The following is a 12,259-nucleotide window of genomic DNA, read 5'->3' as shown; positions in this document are numbered from 1 at the left end:
TAAGGGGGTAGGAGAAGAATACATGAAACAAGATGGGATTGGGAGGGAGACAAACCATAAGTGACTCAAAATCTCACAAAACAAACTAAGGGTTGCTGGGGGAAGGGGGGTTGAGAGAAGAAGGTGGGGTTATGGACATTGGGGAGGGTATGTGCTATGGTGAGTGCTGTGAAGTGTGTAAACCTGGCGATTCACAGACCTGTACCCGTGGGGATAAAAATACATGTTTATAAAAAAATAAAAAATTTTTTTAAAAAGTTTAGACCATTAAAAAAAAAAAAAAGGTTTTACCATTAGCTATTTATTCTACCAAATCTATGTATAATAAGGTGGAGGTTAAAAAGAGTCTTTCGTTTGTTCAGGGTTCTTTGTTTTGTTTTTTAACAAATCCACACATTTATTCATTTAATTTTCAGTAAGCTTAACCACCCTCAAGGGGTATGGTATCACACAGATTCTGTGTCCCTTGGCCTTGCAGGAAGCTTGCTTTGAAATTTGGCATGAACCATGCCACTGCTTCCATGGACATGGGTAACCTCTCCCCAGATTCATCCAGTTTTGTTCAGTCTGCCACCAGGAGTCACTGTGTTGTCCTTTGCTTTGTATATGGGAGCACATCTCTTCCCTATATAGAATTGTTTTATCTTAGGCAGTCATCACCTTCAATTTTAAGATGAGTTGTGTGCTCTGGTTTTGGAGGACCCTGCTACTAGCCAGCAAAAAGTGACCTTGGACCACAGCCCTCTAGATACATTTGCTGTTTCAGAAGTCTTATTCTGCATATCCCTTTATAGGCTTGAAGATGGCAGAAACAGGCTGCTTGTTCTTGAGTAGAACATGGTAAAAATTTGAAGTACCTAAGAAGCTACATACTAAAAACGTTTCCTGCCCATTTTAGTCTGCGGCTCCCCTTTGATAGCTGTAACTATTATTGTCAGTTTGTGTCTGTCCTTTGAGCATTACTGTATGGAAAATCCACATGCAAAGTTTTTTTGGTACAGTTTTTGTTTTTAACCACAGATTGGCATATGGTATACACAATGTCTTCACTTTGTTTTCCCCCTACTATATCTGCAGTTGTTCCCTATCGACACATACATCTGCCTAATTCCATTTTTTGGCTATATACTTTTTAATTGAGTATACTATAATTTATTTAACCAGTCCCATAGACAGTGATAATATTTTACACTCTTTCCTGGTTTATACTACCAGGTAGAGGGAGACATGCAGTGATTTACAGTTCTAAAAGACTTCTCAAATCCACTATTTCATCAGATCCTCAAAATAACATTGCAGTTATAGGCAAAGCAGGTGTCACTGTTATCACATTTATTACAAAGGAAACGGAAGCTTACCTGAAGGTGAAAAGAGTTGGTAAACAACAGAACCTGGATATGAACCCAGGTGGTCCTAGGATGCTTTAAAACTGAGCAAGCTATATAATATATTGGTGTATTTATATTAATATTACATGTCAGAATGAATTTGAAGACACTTTAAAAAACCTACAAAAGTCAAAAAAATTAAAGTTCATAATGACGAAACCGTAAAACTAAAAGTACAAGGAGCACATTGAGGGGTGTCTAGGTGGCTCAGTGGATTAAGTGTCTGCCTTCAGCTCAGGTCAGAATCCCAGAGTCCCAGGGTTGAGTCCTCCATCAGGCTCCCTGCTTCTCACTCCTCAACACCACCACCGCCCCACAACTTGTGCTCACTCGCTTGCTCTCTAATAAAATCTTTAAAGAGTAAAAATTTAAAAAATAATTTGAGCTCATAGAAATTAGCAAGGAGATTGCTTCTGACATTTCCATAGAAGCAGTGCTAGGTAAGACACCGGGTTTCAAATGGTGGGGTAAGAAACCCTATAGTGGTACAAGTTGCTGCATCCCTTCAGTTTGTTGAGGGGGAAACTTGTACTCAATGTACTGCTTCATCTGGCTGGGAAAGTAGTGGAATTGTTGGTAATGTTCACTTACAAGCTTACTAGAGCTAAAAGTGGACAAAATGGTTGTGTTTGTACTACAAGAACTTTTCCCTTCTCTCAGCTTGTGAAGCACTTACAGAGTGGGAATATCTGCCACCTGTTGGACCCCGCCCACCTAAAGGATTTGTGGGGCTGAAAAATGCTGGTGCTACTTGCTACATGAATTCTGTGATTCAGCAACTCTACATGATTCCCTCCATCAGGAACGGTATTCTTGCAATTGAAGGCACAGGTAGTGATGTAGATGATGATATGTCTGGGGATGAGAAGCAGGACAATGAGGTAAATTTTATTTAGCATTTCTGTTTTCTGTTTGAAATTCTGCTATCAGATACTATCATTCTCTCTTACCGAGTCTTCTACTTTTGTTGGACTTGTTGGTACATATTTGAAAATAAAGCTGGAGTCTCTCAGCGTGGACTGCTGTGTCTTGACATAATCTGGTGCTCACTAGCTGCCAGACTTTACACTGCAGTTCATTTTCATGGTGGTATATAAGTTTTAAAGCAGCAGTTCACATACTCAGTTTTTTTGTGTTAAGTGTTTAATATTTGTAGTTTGCATAATCATAAGGATCTTCATTTTTATAACAACTTAAATTATATTTTCACTTTTCTACCTGATATTTTTAAATATATTTCCATTAATTTATGCTAAGTTGTACTCTGTGCCAGTTTCATTATCTGTGCTTGCTTTTAGGTTACTTTTACATTTGCCTCAGATCATAGCTCTTCTTACTTAAGCAACAAACCTCTCTCTACCTCAGATGTCATGTAGTCTTTTGACAAAATTTAGGCTCCTTACTGAGTATGCATTGCGCAGTAAAGCTATGGAAAAGTTTGGTTGTAGTGGTGGACCAGATTTGACATAACTATGGCACAGCTCTTTCAAGAAGAGAATATTGGCAAGACTTAGTCGTGATCATGTTTATGTCCATCCTGTATTTCTTTGTTTTTATTTTATCTTTCCTGTTCATGGTGTTGGTGAGAACTACAGAGAGAAGCCAGAATGTGTTCTAATTGTAAATGTCTTTGATGGTTCTTTCCTCCTTCCCTCTCTTCAGTCACCACAGCGATTTGCTCTGAGGTAGTTTAATACTTAGAGGGCTTCTGAAACATACCTGTCCCAGTTTTTCCCCAGATCCACTGAGCCACATCATCGCAGGGGTTAGGGTCTGAGCATTGTTTACCTTTTTAAAAAGCTTCATAGCAGGGATGCTTTGCGCCTATACCTGGATAAGAATCCCTCTTCAGAGTGGAAATTGAAATTCTAGTCCTATAGCCCATCACATCTCTGGAATGTTGAGGGTAAGCACAAGGAGAGATAGCTAATTGTACTGCAAGTAAACAAGGCAGATCAAATATGATGTAATTTCAAGTAAGGTGTCCCATCTTCGCTTTCATGGTACCTTCTGCTCTGTGTTGTCTTGGCACGCCACTGCACTTGTGGGGTTTTGTTGGTTGTTTGCTTTTGCCTGTGTTCTTGTTTCCATCCCTGGACAAAGTTTCTCATGGACAGGGACTAGATATTCTCTGTTTCTGTATCAAAGGCCCCTGGTACCACAGTTCTCTTTCCATCTCTCTGAATTTAACTCTTCTAGGTACCTCATATAAGTGGAATCATCCCATATTTGCCTTTCTGTGACTGGCTTATTTCACTCAACATAATATCTGCGGTTTAGCCATTTTGTAGCATATGTCCCAATTTTCTTCCTTTTTAAGGCTCAGTAATATTCCACTCTGTGAACAGACCGTGTTTTGTTTATTGATCATCAGTGGGCACTTGGGTGGCTGCCACATTTTGGTGATTGTGGATAGTACTCCTATGAAGGTGGGTGTACACACCTCTCTTCAAGACCTTTCTTTCATTTCTTCTGGGCATATATCCAGAAATGGAATTGCTGGATCATACGGTTTTTAATTTTTAAGGAACTGATCCACAGTGATTTCACTGTTTCACATTTCTACCAACAGTGTGCCAGGGGTTCTAGTTTTCATTTTCATGGTCCAGTATGTCTCCTTTTCCTTTTGTTAACTGTGCCTTTGCTGTCCTAGCCAACAAATTACCACCTAATTCAATGTTGTGACATTTTTACCCTATGTTCTCTTCTAAGAATGTCATAATTTTACCTCTTGCTGTCAGGTCTTTGATCAGTATGGAGTTAATTTTTTTATATGGTGTTAGGGAGGAGTCCAACTTTATTCTTTTGCATGAGGATATCTAGTTTTTCCAGCATCATTTTTTGAAGAGTACTATTAATATGCATATTTTATTGACTATTCGCAGTCCTGAGCCCTCCTAATCCTCCCCACAGCCACACATCCCCATGAGGAAACACTGAAGCTTAGAAACATGAAGGTTAAGCCTGGGTGGCTCAGTCAGCTGAGGTAGTTGAATGCTTACAGGGCTTCTGAAACCTTAAAAAGGTTAAGCTTCTGCCTTTGGCTCAGATCACGATCCCAGGGTCCTGGATCTAGTCCCACTTCAGGCTCCCTGCTCAGCCTGGAGTCTGCTTCTCCTCCTGCTTGTGCGTGTGCGTGCTTTCTCTCTAGCTCACTCTCTCTGATTGAAATAAATAAGTAAATCTTTTTTTAAAAAAAAAAAAGAAAGAAAGAAAAAGAAAACATAAAGTAGCTGACCTGCTCAAGGTTAGCCAGCTTCTCAGTGGCATCACCTGCCCTGGGGTCCAGTTCAGTCTGTGTTAAATACCTCAACTCTACTATGTTGCCCTAATTACCTACCTTTCTAGTATACAGGCAGGGTTATTCCATTATGACAACTCTTCTATGAAATGGTGGGGATAAACACTTAAATTATAAATTAAAATTTATAAATTGGAAGTTAAGTGCTTTGGAAATAAGAAATAGATGTACAAATGATAAAATCATTTGTTCACTAACTGGCGTTTGTCTCAAAATACTTTCTTGTACTTTAAAGTTGGATTAACTTACTAATACTTTTTCATATCTAGAGCAATGTTGATCCCAGAGATGATGTATTTGGATATCCTCAACAATTTGAAGACAAACCAGCATTAAGTAAAACAGAAGATAGGAAGGAGTATAATATCGGTGTCCTAAGACACCTTCAAGTCATCTTTGGTCATTTAGCTGCTTCTCGTCTACAGTACTATGTGCCCAGAGGATTTTGGAAACAGTTCAGGTAATTTGGGAATAGACGTTAATAGGGATACTGCTTAAACCTTTACAAACATCGCTGTACACAATAATAAATATTGGAGGGCATCTTTATGTTTAATATTTAAAAAGCAGTACAAAAAAAAATAAAAACAGTAGTACAGTTGACCCTGAAGAACATGGGTTTGAATTACTGGAGTCCACTTATACACGGAATTTCTTTTTCCCCCGATGAATACAGTAAAGTACTTTAAATGGATTTTTTCCCCCTGTGGTTTCTTAATAACATTTCCTTTTCCCCAGCTTACTGTATTATGAGGATACAGAATATAATACATAACACATACAAAATATGTGTTACTCGCTTGTTTATTTTATAGGTAAAACCTGCAGCCAACAGTAGGCTCCTAGTTAAGTCTTGGAGCATCAGAAGTTACAGGTTTTCTACTGCATGGGGGTCAGCACCCCTCATTATTCAGGAGTCTGCTGTAATAATCAAACTTTACTCCTTAGTGTTTTACTCTGTCTTCAGAGTCAGAGGTAGAAAGTGTCGTAATTTGGAGAGGCAGCATTCTTTAGTTTCTTAAGATGTTAATTTTTTGTTTTGGGGGCATCTCGGTGGTTCAGTCAGTTAAACATCTGCCTTCAGCTCAGGTCACAATCCCGGGGTCCTGGGATCCAGCCCTACATTGGGCTCCCTGCTCCGAGGGGAGTCTACTTCTCCTTCTCCCACTCCCATTCCCCCTGCTTGTGCTCTCTCACTGCCTGTCAAGTAAATTTTTTAAAACTTTTTAAAAAATAATTTTTATTTTGAAAATTTCTCAAATTTAGAGAAGTAGGGAGAACCATGTATATTCATCCCCCAGCCTCAGCAGTTGTTGACTCGTGCCCAGTCTTTTAATCTACATTCCCATGTACTTTGCAGTTGCTTTGAATCAAATCTCACACACTGTCATCTATAAATATTGTAGTGTGTATCTTTGGTGACTTTTTTTTTTTTTTTTTTTAAACCTAACCATGGTACTATTACAGTGTCTTTTAAAAATCTTTAATACCCATGGGGCACCTGGGTGGCTCAGTGGGTTAAGTCTGCCTTTGGCTTGGGTCATGATCCCAGGATCTTGGGATCAAGCCCCACGTCGGGCTCTCTGCTTGGCGGAGCCTGCGGCCCCCCCCCCCCCCCGCCTGCCTCTCTGCCTGCTTGTGATCGCTATCTGTCAAATAAATAACTTTTTTTTTTTAATTCTTAATATCCTTATTAGTGTTCATATTTACTCAGTTTTCTCACAGTTGATTTTTACTATGTATTTTTTTGAAACTGGGATCCAAATGAAGTCCATATACCTCAAATGTTGCTATGACTCTCCTTGTAGTCTCATCATTTTTCTTGATGGGGCCTACCATTAAAAACAACATCCTTGCTGTTTTTGGGGGGAAAGTAGATAGTTTACAATGTAAAGTTTCCAACCATCTGGATTTTATTGATAGGATCCCTGTGGTATTTTTGTATTTTCTGTTTTCCTTAGTCTGCTGTATTTCCTATAAATAAGGAGTGAGATCTAGAGACTTGATGAGATCGAGGTGTTTTTCTTTTTTTCTTTTTTTCTTTTTTTTTGAAATGATAGGCAAAGCTACTTTATAGACGGTAATGTTTACATCAGTGGGGAGAAGTATGTGATGTCTGTATCCCATGATCACAGCCATTGATCATCACTGGCTAGAGTATTTCATCAGGATTACAGAATGGTGGTAGTCTCATTTTTTTTTCCTTAAATCATTCTTGCATTTACTAGCCAGAATAGATTTTACAACTTTGCTACCCTAATATATAATTTTCTAGGAAAGATGGAATAAATACTTTTTTTTTTTAATTAAAATTCTCAATTATATCTTGATCTTGGGTTTTTTTTATATTCTATTTTTTTTTTTTTTTTTAAGATTTATTTATTTGACAGAGAGGGACACAGCAAGAAGGAACACAAGCAGGGGGAGTGGGAGAGGGAGAAGCAGGCTTCCCGCTGAGCAGGGGCTCCATCTCAGGACCCCAGGATCATGACCTGAGCTGAAGGCAGATGCTTAACGACTGAGCCACCCAGGCGCCCCTCTTAATTTTTTAAATCATTGCCTGTTACGTGTCATGCACTAAATACCACAGTACAACCTTAACTTCTTACTGTGTATGAAAAAGGCTCTAATCCTTTATAGCTGTGGGTTTTTAAATAAAACTCCGGGGAATTTCAAGGCCTCATCCTGTCAGGTGAGTGTCGGGGAAGCAGAGGGTCACCTGACACTGCCACCTGGGGCTGCCTTCCCTGCTTCTGTCAGAGCAGCTTTCCTTTCCCTACAAGGATACTATTTAGATTGCTTTTGAAACCACTGTTTTATAGTATAATGGCATTCTTGTGACTCACCATATAAATTCCTCTGATTCCCCTAACTAGGCCCCTGCTTAATCCATACTACTGGCTTGCATGCACCACCCTCCTTCCCAGCTCTGCTTTTACTGACATCACCTGACACACCCCTCACTCTCCTCTCGGTTGCAGTTCTTTCTTTCCCCAGTTTGTCACATCTCGGCCATAAGGCTTTTAAAACATTTCTGTTCTTCCTCTTCCAAATTACTCTCATACTTTCTGTGTTTCTAGCTTAAAATTTGTCATTCAGTTATAAATAGTTTTCTCACTTAACAATACATTCGGATTTTTTATTTCAAAATGATTCCTATGCTACTGGAGTTTCTAGTTTATCTAGACTAGCACTTCTGGATGAATCTCACTTTAGTCACACAATATACTCCTGATATGTGTGGGTTAGTTGACCACATTCCCTACCACATACCCAATTTTTTATTTTGAAAAATTTGAAACCGGCGGAAAAGGTGCCAAATTAGTCCAGTGTGATTACCTTTTATGTTATACTCTAAAAAGTTTTAACAGTTAACATTTTGCCAGTCTTGCTTATATGTATACAGTTGGCCCTTGAACAATGTGGGGGTTAAGGGCATTGATTCTCCTCACAGTTGAAAATCCACGTATAACTTTTGGTGTCCTTGAAACTGAGGAGCCTACTACTCTTGACTGGAAGCCTTAACCAATAACATAACAGTTAACATTTTGTATGTTATATGTATTATATGCATATATTATATGTAAGAATATGTTCTTAAAATCAGGTAAACTGGAGAAAAGAAAATGTTAAAAATCTTAAGAAGGGCACCTGGGTGGCTCCGTCGTTAAGTATCTGCCTTCAGCTCAGGTCATGATCCCAGTGTCCTGGAATCAAGCCCCGTCTTGGTCTCCCTGCTTGTGTTCCCGCTCTTGCTGTCTCTCTCTCTCTTTCTCTGTCAAATAAATAAAGATTTTGGAAAAAAAAATAAAAATCATAAGAGAAAATCCATTTATGGTACTGTACTGTATGGCGGGAATATCCATGTGTAAGTGGATCCACATAGTTCAAACCTGTGTTCAAGTGTCAACTGTACTTGGGTTTTGATTCTTCTGAACCAGTTGATTGTAAGTTGTAAACATGATATTTTACCCCCACGCACCTACATGTGCTTCAGTATGTATCCTCTAAGAATAAAGACACTTTCTGCTTACATATAATACCATTATCACACTCCATGAAATTTAATGGTGATTTAATAATGCCTAATATGGGGATACCTGGCTGCCTCAGTCAGTAGAGCATGCGATTCTTGATTTCAGGGTCCCGAGTTTGAGCCCCCACATTGGGTATGGAGATTACTTGAAAAGGAGTGGAAAATAAATATTTGAATATTTTTTAGAAATAATAATGTCTAATACTCATCAGTGTATATTCTGATTTCCCAAAGATATTCTTTGTTTTTTCCTATCTCAGACTGGTATCCTGAAAGGAATCAAAATAATTTGGTTGTTACCTCTTTAGTTTTCTTTAAAATAATTTCCCTAACTTGTCATGACTTACATGGCACTGAAATTTTTTAGAGCCTAGATTGGTTGTCTTGAAGAACGTCTCTCATTTTGATTTGTGTGGTTATTTCCTCATGATAAGATTCAGGTTAAATGTTTTTGGCAAGAAAGCCCACAGTAGGTGGTGTTATGTGCTTCTCATTGCATTGCATTGGGAAAATACACCATATCAGTTCGTCTGATAATGGTGATATTAACTTGGTGTCTTACAGATCTGTTCATCTTTTCTCTTTTGTAATTAATGGTTGACTCCATGTTTGAAAGTATGGGGAATCAACCATAATTTGAAAATTAATAGAATGGATTGGTGTCATTTCCAGTAACGAACCAAGTTGGTTTTAACAAACAAGAACATGTGTTTTATTTTAAACTCACTATATCAAGTTAAGTTTAAAATATAATCGGAGGAGCACCTGGAATGCTCAGTCTGTTAAGTGTCTGACTCTTGATCTCAGCTCAGGTCTTGATCCCGGGGTCAAGAGTTGAAACCCCACATTGGTCCCCCCGCTGTTTATGGAGCCTACTTTAAAAAAAAAAAAAAAAAAAAAGGCGCCTGGGTGGCTCAGTGGGTTGGGCCACTGCCTTCGGCTCGGGGCATGATCTCAGGGTCCTGGGATCAAGTCCCATATCGGGCTTTCTGCTCAGCAGGGAGCCTGCTTCCCTCTCTCTCTCTCTCTCTGCCTGCCTCTCTACCTCCTTGTGATCTCTCTCTGTCAAATAAATAAATAAAATCTTTTTTAAAAAAAAAAGTTAAAAAATATTACGATTGGAATGAGATTATTTTCTACATAGAAAAAGTGTTTAAAAAATCGATGTATGTCGTCACTGTAAATACAAAATTAGATGTCACTGATAGTTTCCAGGAGTGCCTAGGATTTTAGTGGTCAGTCCTCATTTTTGTGGTATACACAATTGAAAGTTTATCTAACTTAAGTCCTCAGATTACTCAAAAGAGATCAACTCTAAAACAAGTCATAGCTTTTTCCTTTCACTTGGAAAAAGCTATTTATTTATTTGTTTGTTTGTTTATTTTTAAAGATTTTATTTATTTATTTGACAGACAGAGATCACAAGTAGGCAGAGAGGCAGGCAGAAAGAGAGAGAGGAGGAAGCAGGCTCCCCATGGAGGAGAGAGCCTGATGTGGGGCTCGATCCCAGGACCCTGGGATCATGACCTGCACTGAAGGCAAAGGCTTTAACCCACTGAGCCACCCAGGCGCCCCGGAAAAAGCGATTTAATTAAGAGTAAATAAATCATTGCACTGTATCTGTAACCTGAAATTTAAGCAACAGGAAACAAAAAGTGATTATAACATTTACATAAGAGTAAGATTCACTATATAAAGCAGCCGCAGGTGCTGGAACCATAGTAACCATCAACCACACCAGCAGTTTCATAGTGACTCATGGCACAGAGCTCCACTTGCACTATGAGCCTCACTGTGTCTCTCACCGCGCTCTACACATAAAGAGCATTTGCTTTTTTCCTACTAAAACAAAAAACTGTTCATATATTGTCATTTGTGGTTGTATTGCTTTATTTTCTGAGAAAATACTATATTTTTTCCCATTCATTTTTTAGGCTTTGGGGTGAGCCTGTTAATCTGCGTGAACAGCATGATGCTTTAGAATTTTTTAATTCACTGGTGGATAGTTTAGATGAAGCTTTGAAAGCCTTGGGACATCCAGCTATGCTAAGTAAAGTCTTAGGAGGGTCCTTTGCTGATCAGAAGATTTGCCAGGGCTGCCCACATAGGTAAGTGCTGATTAAAGTTGTACTGTTTATTTTTAAAAAAATAAAGTATTTATTAGTAGTTAATGTGTACTAAAGTGGAGTATGCCACCAATTTAACTATATACCTGAGACTGGATGAATTATACACTTTGTACCTTACTGTTGTAGGTTTGGGTTTTGTGTGTGGTGGTGGTGGTGGTGATGGTTGGTGGTGTTTTCATGGAGGTTTTTGTTTTCTGGTTTGGGGGGGGTTGATTTGGTCACATAACCTTTGGCTCTCTTTTATGTATGATCATTACTGGGGAAATGAAATGGCATTTTGCATATATATAGCTTATAGGTGTTACTCATAAATTTGCCCTTTATCCTAGAGCTAAAGTAATTAAAATACTAAAAATACATTAAGCTTAGAAGATGATAGACATGGAGTACAATTTCCTTATATAAGAGAAATACTAATTTTTAAAATAGCATTAATTGTCATTATCCTTAAAGTGTGTTTTCAACACAAAACATAGCAAGAGTTGACTGAACAAACTGTTTTTTACTTAAAAGAGAAACTGTTTGATTAAGAACTCTTAATTGAAAATAGTTAAGTGACTATTAAATTTCACTACTAGTAGTAGATACACGTTTATGCCTAGTACATGGAAGTTTTACTTTGGAACTTCTCTTGCATGTTACTGATGACTGGTGGTTTGAAATCACTTTTCGCCAAAATATCACAGTACGATGCTATTTTCTATAAGCCCAAACAGCATTACATAGTCAGGAGGTATGTGGCTGGTGGGAGTGCTTCATTTTTGATCAAAGGGAAATGATTGACAGAGGTAATGCTATATAAATGAGAAATTACCGTGAGGTTAAACCATTCATTCAGAACAAGACCATGAAATTATTCACGTAGCCTGTACAGTAACTTTTGGTTGTTGTTTGTTTTTTTTTTTTAAAGATTTTATTTATTTATTTGACAGAGAGAAATCACAAGTAGATGGAGAGGCAGGCAGAGAGAGAGAGAGAGAAGCAGGCTCCCTGCTGAGCAGAGAGCCTGATGCGGGACTCGATCCCAGGACCCTGAGATCATGACCTGAGCCGAAGGCAGCGGCCCAACCCACTGAGCCACCCAGGCACCCCCAGTAACTTTTGGTTGTTTTAAAAGACCTTTTGCATTAGGTGGACAACTAAACTGTCATTTTAACCTTTTGATTTTAATTACTGATAAAATAAGCCAACTTTTTGGTCATTTATTCTAATCAGTCCTTCTTGCTTTGTTTTAGACAATTTTCAAAGTCATTTGGAAATTACTGCTTTTCTTTGCTAATAAGTGACAGTGTCCAGAGAGCATGATTATAATTAAGATCCCAGAAGTTCAAATACTTTCTCCACAACTAAACGAGGCCTATTCACATTACATGCCAGAAGGTTACATAAAGAGTCCCAAGTCTAT

General features: G+C 38.4%; 1 protein-coding gene across 4 annotated transcripts in view; it reads left to right on the top strand.

Annotated features, from left to right (window-relative positions):
* Positions 1-12,259, top strand: part of USP9X (ubiquitin specific peptidase 9 X-linked) — a 163,366-nt gene that overhangs the window by 132,030 nt on the left and 19,077 nt on the right. For all 4 annotated transcript variants that reach the window (XM_044234797.1, XM_044234799.1, XM_044234796.1 and 1 more), the window contains exons 31-33: positions 2,049-2,269; positions 4,959-5,149; positions 10,660-10,833. In XM_044234797.1, coding sequence (XP_044090732.1) covers positions 2,049-2,269; positions 4,959-5,149; positions 10,660-10,833 — 586 coding nt within the window. The remainder of the gene's footprint in view (positions 1-2,048; positions 2,270-4,958; positions 5,150-10,659; positions 10,834-12,259) is intronic.

The sequence above is a fragment of the Neovison vison genome, chromosome X (assembly GCF_020171115.1).
Source record: "Neovison vison isolate M4711 chromosome X, ASM_NN_V1, whole genome shotgun sequence".
Classification (NCBI taxonomy): Eukaryota; Metazoa; Chordata; class Mammalia; order Carnivora; family Mustelidae; genus Neogale; species Neogale vison.
This window is presented reverse-complemented; position numbering and strand designations above follow the sequence as displayed.